This window comes from Carcharodon carcharias, chromosome 16, assembly GCF_017639515.1.
Source record: "Carcharodon carcharias isolate sCarCar2 chromosome 16, sCarCar2.pri, whole genome shotgun sequence".
Taxonomy (NCBI): Eukaryota; Metazoa; Chordata; class Chondrichthyes; order Lamniformes; family Lamnidae; genus Carcharodon; species Carcharodon carcharias.
Genome location: NC_054482.1, coordinates 88,309,365 through 88,324,713, shown reverse-complemented (window position 1 = coordinate 88,324,713; position 15,349 = coordinate 88,309,365). Strand labels below are relative to the sequence as shown.

Here is a 15,349-nt window from a genome sequence, read left to right as displayed (position 1 = left end):
CTGGCCAAACAAAAATCTATCAATTTCAGTTTTGACATTTTCAATTGATCCCCTTTATTGGGGAAAGAATTCCAGATTTCCATTACCTTTAGAGTGAAGAAGTTCTCCCTGACATCATCCTAAATGGCCTAGCTCTAATTTAAAGTTATGCCACCTTGTTATGAACTTCCCCTCAGAAGAAATGCTTTCTGTCTTTTCACTCTAACAAATCCTCAAATCATCTTGAAAACCTCATTTGCACTGAATATATTAACAATTTACATGCATAAAAAGACCAGGAAGAAGTGTTTAGCTATGATGCTTCAGCCATCTGGCGATCCACAACATGATGGCTGAAGCATCACAGCTAAACACTTCTTCCCATTTTTCTACTCCCCCTTCCATCCCTGCTGCCATATAATTTCTAGGAAGAAACAAAAACCCAGAGAAAAATGCTAGTTTAATAAGGGAAAAAGTACTCAGGACAATTCCTCTCTGAAACCCTTTAGACAATCAAAATCCAATCCTGAAGTGTTATCCATAGTCACTTACCTTTTAGATGCGATCTCTGCCCTGGTCAAGAACCAGCCCAAATCCTTTTTGAAGACACACAGAGAGTCAACACCCGCCTCACCTGACGATGTATTCCTGAGGTTCACTCCTCTTGGGAAAAGCAAAACCACCTAACAGCTAGACTGTTTTTAACATTATATAGTTTAAACTCCTGCACCCTGGTACTCCTCATTCTGTTAAACTGGAATAATCTATCAACAGTGACACTATAGCCCTTTATTTATAGACATCTATCAGGTCACCTCCAAGTCTATGCTGCTGTGAAGTAAATATGCCAAGGTCCATCTGAATAGCTGAGGTTCTTTAAGCTAGGGATCATTTTTGCAGCTCTCCTCTGAACGTTTTCCAAAGCCATTATATCATTCCCTTGTTGGAGAACCAAAACTGTGACAGTACACCAAATGCAGTCTGACCAGCAATATGTGTAGTGACAAAATGGTGTCCTTTGATTTACCCTGAAAGGTTCTATTAAAATAAATTGGAAATCCTGTGGAGTCTCATTAATGTTCTATTAATAGAACCTAATATGTTGTGAGCCTTCACTACAGCTTTTCTACATTGATCATGAATCTTTAATAATCTGTGCACAATAACACCCCTTAATCTTCTGTACTCAAGAGAATACACGCCTAATCGATGCAATTTGTCGTCCTAGTTTAAACTTTTAAGCTCAGATATCATTCCGGTGAATCTGCATTGCAACTTTTCCAAAGTTAATATATCTTTCCTGAGGTGTGGTGCCAAGAATTGAATGCAGTACTGTAAATGGGGTCTTTCTACAATCTTCTTTTGATCTTCCATGTTGATAGTGCCCTGCATTTTGGGCCTTTGTCCTTATACTTCTTAATTTAAACAAGAATCTTAGAGTTAAAAGAACATAATTCTGACTGACTTTGGTACTAACCATATTTGACATTAGGGCACCTTTCATATTTATTATTAAGCACTGTTGTTTCCCCTAAATTAATCACCCATGCACTTTCTATTGCATTCAGCAGGACAGCAGGAAGATGGGCAGGTCTAAGGTCTCTACCAAGAATCTCCATGGCTTGTACCTGGAACTAGTTCACAGCGTCCAGAATGATCATTTCCAAGGGCAGAATTTTCCGGTTAGCGTGCGGGGGTGGGCCCCACACGCCTATGCGTAAAATGACGCGCAGTGACATCGGGTGTGCGTCTCGACATCACCGTGCACCATCATGATATTTGGGAAGGTAGGCGCACTATAACTTTGGATGCGCGCCCGCCATCAAATAATAGGCCAGTTTGTGCCCTTGAGGCAGCAATTAAATTCGATTTTTCGCAGCCCGTGTGATCTTCAGGACATCACAGGGGCGCAACAGGCACATGGGTAGAAGACATTTGGATAGACATCATCCAAAGGCGGGATAAGAGGGGTGAGTGGAGTCGCGAATGTGATCTTTCAGGTACTTAAGTGTGTAAGTTACTTATACTTGCCTGTGTGAGCAGGAATACTTCAAAACTCATACCAGCTGCTAGGACAGGAGTAAAAGCCTTGGTCAGGGCTCTAAAGTAAAGATCAATTTTGGGGCCTGCAGGTTTCAGGAAGCCTTCCCTTAGCCTGGGAATGGGAGTTGTGCGCTCCACTGGAGGCTCCTCCTTTGAGGAGGAAGAGAGAGTCAGAAGAGGGAGGAGGCCAGGAGTCCACATTCAGCCTCTAGAGGAGCCGCCTTTGGGAGGAGAGGTGCAGGCACAAGGGGCGCAGGGTCAACAGGAAGTGCAAGGCAGAAGGGGCCGCAGAAGACGCCAATATCCTGCTGCCAGGGTTTTACAGGCAGTGAAGCAGCCACCTCAATATGTCTAAGGTCCAGTTCCAAACGAGGCTCCATCTCTCAAGGGAGACAGTCACTACCATCTGTCAGATGATAGGCCCTGAGGTCCAGCAAACTCTGTGGGTGGACACCCCATGCCAGTGGCTCTATAGGTCACAGCTGCCCTCAATTTCTATGCCTCCGGCTCTTTCCAGGGAACAGTGGGCGGTCTCTGTGGAGTCTCCCAATCAGCTGTCCACACTTGTGTCAAGCATGTGACAGATGCTCTATTCATTGACCTTCATCCACTACCGCTGGGACCAGGCCAGCAGGACAGAGGCTTTGTGATGATTGCTGGCTTCCCCCGTGTCCAGGGTGCAATAGACTGTACACATGTGGCCATCAAGATGCCAGCAGATGAGCCCGGTGCCTTTGTCAACAGGAAGGGCTTCCACTCCATGAACGTGCAGATAGTGCGTGATCACAGGATGCAGATTCTTGAAGTCTGTGCAAGGTACCCAGGCAGCTCCCACGATGCTTACATACTCAGGCACTCCCAGGTGCCAGGGCTCTTCAGTGGTCTAGCCTGGCTGGATGGATGACTGCTGGGTGACAAGGGCTATCCCCTCAAAAGGTGGCTCATGACGCCTCTCCGCCATCCAAGAACAGAAGTTGAGCAGCGTAGAAGAGGAGCCACGGCATCATAAGGGCTGTGGTGGAGAGAATGATCGGTCTTCTCAAGATGATCTTACGATGCCTGGACCGTTCAGGGGGCGCACTGCAATACCCCCTAGATCATGTGTTGCTAACAGTGGTTGCATTCTGTGCTCTCCGCAATCTGACGCTGGAAAGGGGAGACGCAGTGGACAAGAAACACGTAGACGCAGTTGCTCCAGATGCACACGATGAGCCCAGCAGTGAGTCCGAGGATGAGCATACACAGGAGAATGCTGAGAGGGTAGATGCTGACCCGGGCATACTCCAGGGAGGCAGGGCCGCCCAAGAGGCTTTAATCCAAAGAACTTTCAGCTAGCCCACCACAGATGGACATTCGACACACGCCAGGGCTGCAGGCTCCACACTCGATATCTGAGCGCAAAATCTGCCTGGATACTAACATTAACTAAGGCCCTTGTCAATAAAGCTCAATGTCAAAAAACTCACTCATAACATCATGGCTTCCCGTCCACTTGCAGAAGTAAGGAATCACCCTGAGACATGGCAACATGTCAAAATTTATTGAGTGAACAAATGTAGCTTCATAAAGCAAAACAAAAACGGTGTTGGACATCACACCAAGTCTTCCACAAAGTAATATGGGCCAACATAAAAGCACCTGTGAGAAACCCATGGTGTGCTTAAGGTGCCTTATATTTATGCTTACAGGTGTTACGCCTAGGTGCTGTCTCCTCGCTGCCACTGGCATCTGAGACAGCCTGCTCACTGTGCTGTCCTGTTGGCCTTGGTGACTTTGGCAGACGTTCTCTGGCCCGTGGAGCATTTGATGGCCCCACCTGTTAGGGAGAGCCCAGTTCCACAGCCTCATCGGATACCATGGTCACTGGCAGAGGGGCGGAGGAGCTGCTGCCTTCATCTGGAGCACCCTGAGAGGAGCTCACAGAGACGACAGGAAGTTGCTACACCGACATGAAGTCGCTTCGGACCTCCCTGCTCACTGTAAATGGATGTGCACTGAGCTGGGATACTTGGTGCCCAAAGCATCTCCTACTGACCAGCTGAGGTCAATGCCACTGTGAGGGCTTGCAGGCTCGAGCACAACCCCAGGAGACCCTGATTGGTCTCCTGAAGGAGCCTCTCCATGAGAGTCGCCACTGTCTCCATGGAGGAAGCATGGCACTCAGCCATGAGGCTCATTGCATCGGTGATGCTCCACTGGACTCCTCCAGCACGGGCACCATACCAAGCATAGCCTCCTGTATCTCCACCAGATCGTCCCGCACACCCTGCTGCACTTCCACTGTTTGCTGCCTCACGGGCGACTCCAGAGGCACATCATCAGCCACCGACCGAACATGTCCATGGTCCCCAACAGTCCTCCGACTACCGGCGCCCTGGGCACTCTCTGTCTCTGCCCGCACCTCAATCAAGTGTGAAGTGCTCTCACGGCTGTGTCCCGGGACACTAGCTGAAGATCTAATTCCCACTGAGGTGCTAATATCTGCGCTCGTGCCTGTCTGGCTAAGATGGTGTGATGCTGGTGAGTAGATTTGTTCTGGGGCTTCAGGGGTGAGAGGTGAGTCCTCTGACTTCTCCTCCTGGCCCTGCTGCAGTGATGCTGAAAGGAAGAAAAAGGACATTTGATTAGTTACAGGACAGACAATGTCAATATGCATGCCACTTCCCTGGATTATTATACGCTCATCCTTCCATAATCAATGGTAAACCAATGTTGCTAACTTCAATCACGGACCATTCAGCAGAGCCATGGCTTCTGTGATACAGATGGTGACCTGAGTGCTCGCCAAACATAGCTCCCCATGGCACCCAAGCCTCACAGCCACCAGTGGATCTGGGGGCATGGCGCTTCGCCAGACCCATAGCCTGCTGCTCGAAAGCCATTAGGATGGCCAACTGGGCCTGCCCTCCGCTAGTCCACATTCGTTCAGAGGCATTGTGCACAGTCTTTTCCTGAAAAGGATAAAGGAGCATTGATTAGTCCAGCCTACACCTGAATTCCCATCATATCCCTGCCAGTCCAGCCAGAGTGGGACATTGCAGGACTCCAGTTCTTCATCGCCCTGCAGCTGCCTCACACTCACACAAAGAAGCCAGGGCTGACCCCACCCCCATTGCCCAAATGCTGCTTCCTTCACCTAAAGGTGTCACTTTGCTAAGCAAGGAGCCACAAGCACATGGAGCACAAAGACCAACAGAAGGATTGGCGCCCCACCAAATGGAAGCTCCCCTCCCAGCATGTTAACACCCTGATTTTATCATGCTTTGCAGTTCCAGCGTTCTGCCTAGGTGCAGATCCTTGACTTTCAACCCCATTCTATACTCTGGGTGTCAGTGTCACACATGCTGCGGATGCAGAACGCATCCTAGCTCGACCTTCTCAGGGTGAACTGGGCATTGGCAATCTCTGCTGGCACACCCACTGAGGGATCCATGCTGTGAGGGATTCAATGACGTTACTGTACTCAAAGTTGGCAGGGGTGTTGTGGGGGAGGGGCGTTGGTGGTGGTGGCTGGAGGGAAAGGGTGACGGCTGCATTAAGTGACTTGAGGCAACATGGTACTCACCCTTCCCGAGTGCAGGAGATCATTGAATCTTTTGTGGCACTGGAGCCATGTGTGCCGCACCACATCATGGGAGCTAACACTCTCAGCCACCTCCTCCCACGCACTTTTGGTCAGGTGGGGAGGCCGCTGCCTCCCGTACCTCGGAATAAGGACCTCCTGCTGCGCCGCCACCTCCTCCAGGAGGGCAGCTAGGCACTCAGAGGAAAAACAAGGGGCATACTGCCCCGCTGACCTACCCTCCAGCCTGGCCTGCCCTGCTGGCCTAACCTCCAGACTTTACATCAAGCACATTGCCCTCTGATGTGCCCTTCTCCCAGCCATTGTGAGCAGCCTTGCAAAGGCTGCCATGCTTTCATTAAAACAGGCCTCCAGGTCACCATTTGACCCGACGGTCTGAGTGCGCCCATCGCAGCCCGTCCACTCCCACTATCCATGGGAGTTGTGAACTACGCTGGGCGGGCCTTAATTGGCCCACCTGCGTAAAATGTTTGCACGGACCCGATTGCAGGCGGTGATTGGTTCCACACCCGCTCCCGCATGGCCCAAAATGGGGAAAATTCTCCCCCTAATGTTGTTTTCCCTTGTTTTCTACCACAGAATGTTAGTGATGAGATAGTGGTAGCCAAATTATTGATCTATTTTTTAAGCAGTGACCTTACTGCTGCATTGGACTTCATTTAGGGGAGCACCCAAGCAACAGAGATCACAATATAATAAGAGCTAGCCTTAATAGTTAAGGAAGTGCTACTGAAAATGAATGATTTCAAGAGGATTAATTTTACATAAATGGATGAAGATTTGGAAAAGGTTGATAGGTCAACGCTACTAGGCAGAGAAATTAATGCTGAGGTAAAATGGGCAATTGTAAGTCCATTCTAAAGTAAAAACAAGAAAATAGATATCCCAAAGGATAAAAAGGGCACATGGCAAAACAAATCCAAAATGACTAACTAGATATGTGAAATGGCAAATTAAACTTAAGCAAAAATACTTCAAAAGATTACTGGATTAATTCAACTGAGAAGAAAGACAAATATTTTGCTTAATTAAGAGGAATCAAAATTGTCATCAGAGTAGACATATGTGGTGGCAATGGCAAAAGTTTTTTTAAGCCATGGTAGATATCAGAGGACCATTAAAGACTGTATATAACCATTGAAAGAAGCTTTAGGACAGGTTCAATTGACAGTAGTGCTAAATGGTTACTTCACAACAATATTCACTCCCCTAAATAATATTCAACTAGCAGCTATATGTTCTAATGTAGATACTAAAACAGCTGAGGATACAATTTTAGAAGAATAAGGCACCTTACAATAAATTGGGCTGATGGCCTAGATTACATCCCCACAAGTGTGCTTAAAGAGATCAGGCATGTCCACTGCAAACTCCTTACCCGTACCTTTAATATCTCACTATAGTACAGAATCGTTCCCTTTGATTAGAAGGATGTTTATCTAGTTCAAGCTTTTAAAAAAATTCAAACTCGGAGAAATATAGGACAATTAGTCTGATGTTAGGTATGTGAGATGCTTGAAATGATCATAAGAGATACTCTTTATGATCTCCTGCATGGAGAAGTAGTCATCAGTGACACACAGCATGGTTTCTGCAAAAGAGGTTTGTGTTTTAATGATTTTCTAGAATTTTTCAAAGAAGTGATTGGGATATTTGGGTATCCTAGTAGATATTATTCAGTTGGATTTTCAGAAAGAATTTGGTGATTTGGCAATTGCTTACCATACAAAACAGGATGCTGTGAAATCAGTGGGAAGTTGCATAGGCAGAAAATTGATATCAACGGCTGTGAATCTACCTGGAGACCTGTTGCCAGTGGAGTCCCACAGGGATCATTGCTAGAGCCAATGCTTTTTAACTAGCTTCATAAATGGCCAAGATACAAGTGTTGGGGAATGGTTAGCAAGGTCACAGATAATGCAAAGATTCGTACAATCATTAGGAACATGGAGAATTAATTTCTGTGCGAATGCACCAAATTTGGCTAAATGGTTCTTTTCTGCCTGTCAATTTCATATGTCTGAAAGTGACCCCACATGTCAGTCAAAACTCACTGAAAGGTGAATTCAGCAGAATCTTTTCACTGCATGGAGTAAGACATTAATAAAATAAAACAAATCAGGTTATTTGTCCATGCTTTCATACATGTTTCCAGTGTTCTTGTTTGGTGTTGGGATGAGGGGGCAAGAAGGAAAGATGAATTAAAAATAAATCATTTCTTAGTCCACTCAATCTTTCTCCATTATCCCTTCTCATCCTCCCTCTACCTCCAGGAATTTCTCCATTGTCTTTGAGGATTAGTAAGCACACCGTGTGTCCAGCTGCTTCCAGCAGTTGTTTGGTTTCCATGATGGCTCGCTTCATGCTGGGGGTGGGGATCCAGTACCCATCACTTTCAAAATAACCTATCCTCATTCGGTTGGTGTTGGTATAAATCTTTAAAAAAAATTAAGTAAATGTTAAGATGCAATTCTTTCTTAGTTTTTTTTTTACAAGATCCAAAATTCACAAAAATATAGAGACAGATAGTGTTCTGAATTCTGTTTAGATTAAGTTACTAAATGAATGATTAACTAGTCTGAAGAATAAACATTTACAAGCTGCCTGTCCTACACTTAGGATAAATATCACCAGAACATCACCAATCAAAATTACTTTTTATTTTTCAGGACGCAACTGCAGTTATAGTTTACTCATTAACAGAAGTCAATTTGTCAAAAATAAGTGCTACAAGGGCACAAAGACCCAGTTCATCTTTAACTATTCTTCATTGATTAAAAGCAGTGTTTTTTGTTATCTCTTTTGTGCAGAAGTGTGGAGTTTGTATTGTTACAGGTCTGCAGTGAATATTATAAAAACAAAAAACTGCGGATGCTGGAAATCCAAAACAAAAACAGAATTACCTGGAAAAACTCAGCAGGTCTGGCAGCATCGGCGGAGAAGAAAAGAGTTGACGTTTCGAGTCCTCATGACCCTTCAACAGAACTGAGTGAATCTAAGGAAAGGGGTGAAATATAAGCTGGTTTAAGGTGGGTGGGGGGAGAGAAGTGGGGGGGGTGGTGGTGCTGTGGTTGTAGGAACAAGCAAGCAATGATAGGAGCAGATAATCAAAAGATGTCACAGACAAAAGAACAAAAGAACACAGAGGCGTTGAAGGTGGTGATATCTAAACGAATGTGCTAATTAAGAATGGATGGTAGGGCACTCAAGGTACAGCTCTAGTGGGGGTGGGGTGGAAAGGCTAGCAGGGCATAAAAGATTTAAAAATAATGGAAATATTGTTTGCGATAGTTAAGGGAGGGTTATGTATGCATAAACAGCTGGTAGGATCCTGGCAAAGTTAATGGGCGGCATTTTCACAGATTTGCACTAAGTGAGGTTGCAGGCGGGTGAAACGATGTACTCGCCGGCCGTAATGACAGGTTTTCACACTGCATTGTCCCAAACCCGCCTCATTATTTATGCTTTCCCAGGAAACACACCATTTCCACGGCGGACAGGCTCTTATCCACCCTCCAGCCATCACCCCGCCGTTGCATCACACTGGCCACCATGTTTAAAAAGCAGCTGCCGGCACACCGCTCAACACTACCAGCTCACCACCGCTGCTGAGAGACACGGTCGGCAAAGGAAAAAAGACCGCAGCCCCCTGGTTTAATGACGGGTCCCTCAAATGACTGCTGGATGTTGTGGAGGTCTGCTGGGATGTCCTGTGCCCTGATTTGGCCGCAGGATGGGCAGCAATGTGACAATCCGGTTTGGAAGGCGGTGGCAGCGGTGGTCAGCGCCAACACCCTCCAGAAGAGGACAGCCACCTTATGCTTCATGTGGATGAATGATATCTTCTGTTCCATCAGGGTGAGTCATTCTTCTCATCATTCTCAACTCACACACTCACAAACCCATCACATATCCACAGGGCCCTCACTCACTGCCAGTTCAAGGGACATCACCATTCACTCTTTCACACACACCTTCATTGTCCTCAGCCCGTCCATGGGACCACTCACCACCCACACCGGCCAGACACATTTATCTTCTGGCCCAGCTTACTATTTCTCCATCCCCATCCATGCAGGACAAGCTGGCACACAAGAGAGAAAGGTCAGGCCAGTGGTGAAATGCCCGAAATCAAGGTCTTCACGGACTTTGAAAACAGAGCCATCCAGCTGGCCAGCCACGATCTGGACCATTCCTGGGCTGACGGTGAGGTCAGCGCTTCTCTACCAAGTGAGGATCCAATGGTGCAACATCCATCAGATAACCAGGCTGTGAGTGATGTGTCCTGTTTCACAGGCCACTGCCATAAAATAATTATCTCTCCTTGGCAGGCACATCTGCCAAACAGCCGATGGAGTCCACGACCTCCAGCCCCGAAGAAACCTCTGAAGGGGAATCTGAATGCATCCTCCTCGAAGTTCCATCACAGCCCTCAGCCACACCCTCCACCAGTGCAGAGACACTCACCTCAGTGGAATCTAGCTATACAATAGACACAGGATCATAATCTGTTGAGCACAGTGCACAGATGGATCCACAGTAGGTGGTGGCAGGGACATCCAAGGTCCCCAGCACATGGAGGGCTACTGGAGGCCAAGACATTGCTGAGTCTAAGACAGATGACGCACCTCTGGACTCTGTCATGTCACAGTTGCTGGAGCTGCAAAGGCAAACTCAGGAACATCAGGAAGGGATGTCCGCTGCACTCCTCAGATTGCAAGGCATGATGGAGGAGTCCATCTGCCTTCAGGCTCAGGTGATAGTGCTGGCATGCCAATGTACCAAAATCAACACCGGCAGGATGGCAGCTGCCATGGAGACCTTGGTCCATTATGTTGCTCCTGCACTGCTGCACGGGCTTAACTCCATCGCTGATGCCATAGTTGGCCTCCAAAGTGTGTACACGAGAGGGGTGCCAGGCAGCTCGATCTCACTCTAGCTACCCCTTCTGCTCACAGAGTCAGCCAGGGGCCCTTGGGCACCCACAGGAAGGAGGATCAGCATGCCGCACACCCCAGGGTCATCTACCTAGGTGACTCCGGGAGTGTCCAGCCCATCCGAATCCCCTCTTCCTGGGACCTCTGCAGCTTTAGCTTCACAGGCTAAGGAGGGTGCCACTGCCACATAGCAGAACTCTGTAAGCAGGCTGGGGCCCTCCAAATCTTGGCTCTCTAGAGGACTCCCACTAAAGTCATCACAGAGAGGGCTTCGTAGTCAGCAGGCTGCCTCCACCTCCGTTGTGGATGTCCGGGGGGCAGCAAGACATAGCGGCCGGGTTAGGGCAGTTAAGGAAAAGCAGTTACACAGCCTGGGCACGGGTATTCATGACTTGCAGATACTGTTCACTATTGTCAATAAACTCCTAAGAATGCCCGCCTGCTCTTTGTTCTGATGAACAACGAATGTGAAAGTTTTCTGCACAAGATAAAAGGCAGATGTTTCAGTCCAGGGCCTCTTCCCTGTGCTCTGTGCAGCCTTCAGACCACAGTGATGGTCCAGCCTCTTACTCCCTAGAAACATTACTGATGCCTGCACCCCGGCAGTGCTGGTCATTGCTGCCAGAATGTAGTGGGCAGGCGCCACAGAGCTGTTTCATTCTCTCTGTGTGCTCTCAGGCCATTTAAGGTGGGGTTGGCCCCCATCGCACCAGTGTCTGCGACCAGTGATGCTATGCACCAGCTCCTGAAGGGCTCAGGTGGTGAAGGCGGACACAGCATCAGATATGTCTAAAGTTTCATGGCTGCATCTCTATGAGATGGCCTTGATCATAGAACACAAGCAAGCTTCCCACGGCTAGACAGGAGTCGGGTATTCTCAGAGTCTATGTGAAGATTCATGGAGTGTCCTCACTGCATGTTGTCATCATCCTCCTGCGATCGAGCGACTATTAGGGCCTCCACTGCATCTCCATGATAGGAGCATTCTCACAGAGGGTATTGGCACTGCCATAAGCCAGACTAGAGTCAAATGCTCACAACTGCGATGTGAGGATTTGGGGGACACCTCACTGCATGTCGTCATCATCCTCCACAAATCTGACAGATATGAGGGCCTCCGAGCGCACCTGCCTTGTCTAGTCAGTGCAGAGCCTCATCCCCATCATCGTCACCACCGAGGAGCTCCTCACACTCATCCCCACTGCCGTCCTCCTCACCATTGGTGCCAAGTCCTGCAGTAAATGGCAGATATGAGCGACCAAGTATCCAGACATGTGCAGTCTTCAGCAACACTGGTTCTCGGTCATCTGCAGGAATGACAGTCGGCGTCTATAGACCCTGGGTGTCGCTAGGCGCCAACCAGCCATAGCTCGCTGTCGCTCCTGGGCAGTGTGTGCGGGATACCCAACATACCCCTTCTTCATGAGGTTGCTGCTTCTGCCTTTGTGCAGCCAGGAGCCTCAGTCGCTCTCTCCTCTGTCTTCTTTGCTGTCTGTAGGCCATCAGGCATACAGTTAGGTCACCAGGAACCATGATCCTGACGTGGTCCTCCTACAGCATGAAAGAGAGAGAGAGAGAGAGAGATGCGATTAGCATGGGTGTACTTAGCATCCTTTCCTGGCCCTGTGTAACCGCCCCTTAATGCTTCCCAGGAGTGCTGGCCACCCTTCGGATGGCCAGAGATGAGTGCGCTACATAGCTGCCCTGTCAACCTGCAACATGGGGGACACTGGTCCAAACTGGGATGCTGAGATTGCAAGGGGCTGTGAGTGCCACCAGCAGTGACTGCTACATGGCCAGCATTGGCGAGGAGATTGTACAATTTGTGCAGTCCAACTACTGCGCGGTTCAGTAAAGTTGTCGCAGACTCACAGTCTGCGCTGGGGTGATGGGGGTTAAGGTCTGGAGCGCTTGCTGGCACATTGGTGCCTCCACATTGCTTGCATGGGTGGGCAAGCTAGTAGCCCGACCCCAATCATATCACTGTGGCTGTGCCTGAACTGTCTCAGTTGCAGAGGTATGGTCAGTTTATATAGGTGCCCCTACTGCATGGCCACTTCCCTCACCTACCCTGCCACACACACACATAACACCCCCCATGCCCGCCCCCCCCCCACCCCACCCAACCTTGATTGCTTGTGTGCAGGATCTAACGCCAGGGCAGCAGTTGTCCCCGGACACCCCCACCCCGAGAACAGTCACCTCTGGGGCCAGGCAGCAGTTGTCCCAGGACACCCCCACCCCGAGAACAGTCACCTCTGGGGCCAGGCAGCAGTTGTCCCAGGACACCACCCCCCAACCAAAAAACAGTTGCCTTCAAGGCAGGGCAGCACTTCACCCAGGCCCCTGGTGCCCATGAAGCCTGAAGAGCAATAGGTGGCCCTGGTGAGTTGTGGAAAATGATGCTGTTCACTCACCTCAGTTCCCCCAAAGTGAAGGCCGACACGTGCACGTTACCTGCGTGCTGTTGTGATCCACACCAACATGCTTTCCCACCGACATGGATGGACGATCTGGCAGGGGTCCACGGCCTGGCAGGATGGTCTTTTAATGAGATGCTGATCTATTACATTGAGCTCCCCAGATGACAATTGGCGGGAAACATGGCCCGCTGATGGCAGGCTGAGTGGATGATCGTGACCTGCCTTCCCGCTGATGTTAACCAGATTGCGCCATATTGTCCGCGCACACCACCTATCACACCTGCTGCCAGCAGGCATGGGAAATTCCACTCAATGTTTCTTCGAAATTAATGTTTCCCCACTCTGTTTTAAACAGCTCTTTCAGTTACTGTATATCAATGGGAACCAGAATTTGCTCTGATACCCTGTTTGAAACTGATCTCATTTCTAAAGGCATTGATTGGCATATTATTATTTATTGTGGGAGAATAAAATACATCTACAGGATAACAAAGGGTTAAGTGGAATACTACAACGAAGTCTCCTTGCACCAGTAGCGGACAAACCTGTGCTGTCAGCTATTGTGAAGGAAGAAAAACAAGTATCATAAACAAACTACCAAGAGTCCTTGAAACAAAGTTAGGATGTCTGTTTGTTATCAGCACATGAGACAGGGCCTAGTCATGCTATCTGTTGTCTGCCGCCAGATGGGCTACTCAAGGTTTTTGCGTAATTATAAACTAAGACAGAACAATTGTATGCATGTCAAAGATAAAATTTCAATGTTATTAATTACGCACACTTTTACTATAACTGTGTGTACTCTGATGCCACTGCAGAGTGCCGGCTAGCTCCGTTGTATGCTGCTGGGCTCTACGTGATATCACCATTCAATAAAGGTTTCTGAGACAAACCTCCTGGGTCTGAGTGTTCACTCCGTTTTCCGCGACAAATTATTTTACTGTCAAGATTATAACTAAACAAAAAGATTAAATTGCTCTTGCTGCGAGCTTGCATGGACTTAATGGGCTGAATGACCTCCTGTGGTGTAACAATTTCATGATTCTAAAGTGATTAAAGGTGAAATGTTACCTTCTGCCTAAGTTCCTACACAAAATTTTCTGATCTGCTTTTGTCACAAACTGAATGATTTAGGTATTCATGTTGAACGATTCCTTTAATCCTCATTTTAAATCATTATCCTCAACAGGAAACATTCCAATGACATTCAATGAGAGGACTTTGTGGAATCCCCCAGCCAATGCTGAGTCTTGCTGTCTTCTGATTTATTAAAGCAGACTATATAGAGCTATCCTGATAGCCCACTCCTACCTGTCCGAACATAATTTGGAATACCTCTCAACCACAAAACTACCTTTCCTCCCAGCAGTGGCCTCTGACATTATAAATAAGTCCTTCTGAACAAACACAATATGCCTTCCCTTCAAAACTACCATCGCACCCTCCTGCCTTCAACCTCTCCATTCTGTCTAGATAACATCCATTTTTAATCTCCCTTTGTTTCCTCAGGTCCTTAAATGCTCAGCTCCACATTCAACTTTCCCACCACTCTCATTTAAGCCCCATTAGTCCAGCTTGAACTTGCCTAAACTATGACAACTTGGTCAACATTACTGATGACAATCTCGGTAACTGTAACTGCAACTGCGGTGCACTAAAGCCTATACACAACCTATCTGTAACATTCAACATAGCTAAACACTCCATCCAAGATTGTTTGCATATTATCTATTGGAAATATCATCTGTGTAAGTTTCACACTATGGCAGTGTCACCAGCTGTGGCCATTGTGCCATCAGGTTGATGTCCAGCAATAAATCTTTAATGAGCCAGAATTTCTATCAAATTACGTATGAGACAAAGTCCTTTAGTTGGCTAATAACCAAGCTTCGACTGCTGAATTTGTGCACATCACGTGGGCATGCTGCCCAATTGAATTGGGTGGGAAACTAATTTGTTACATTGAAATAAAACCTGATAGTCATGCTTCCTGACTGCTGAATTTGTGCACCAAGTTAGTCAGGAAGCATGACTATCAGGTTTTATTTCAATGTAACAAATTAGTTTCCCACCCAATTCAATTGGGCAGCATGCCCACGTGATGTGCACATTTTCCATTGAGCCTCCTCAGACCTATTTAAAATGAGAATACACCTTTTAAAATGAGATTTGTATTCCCTACATTGAAGTTACTTGCTGGTAACAATTCTAGCAGCAAAGATGAGTCACGGGTTTTCTGATGCCCCTCATGAGGTCCTGAGGTGTAAGTACAGGAGTATCCATGGCCACATATAAGCAGGACTAGACAGAGATAGTTGACAAGATCAGAATATCCAGCATCACCTACATAGGGCGTGGCTTCATGGTAAGACAAGGATCAATGA

General features: G+C 47.6%; 1 protein-coding gene across 1 annotated transcript in view; it reads right to left on the bottom strand.

Moving 5' to 3' along the window:
- The window catches only part of LOC121288965 (fatty-acid amide hydrolase 1-like), a 98,046-nt gene that overhangs the window by 42,956 nt on the left and 39,741 nt on the right, over positions 1-15,349 (bottom strand). Inside the window, exon 8 of the mRNA XM_041207828.1 lies at positions 7,916-8,041. Within this exon, the coding sequence (XP_041063762.1) occupies positions 7,916-8,041 (126 nt within the window). The remainder of the gene's footprint in view (positions 1-7,915; positions 8,042-15,349) is intronic.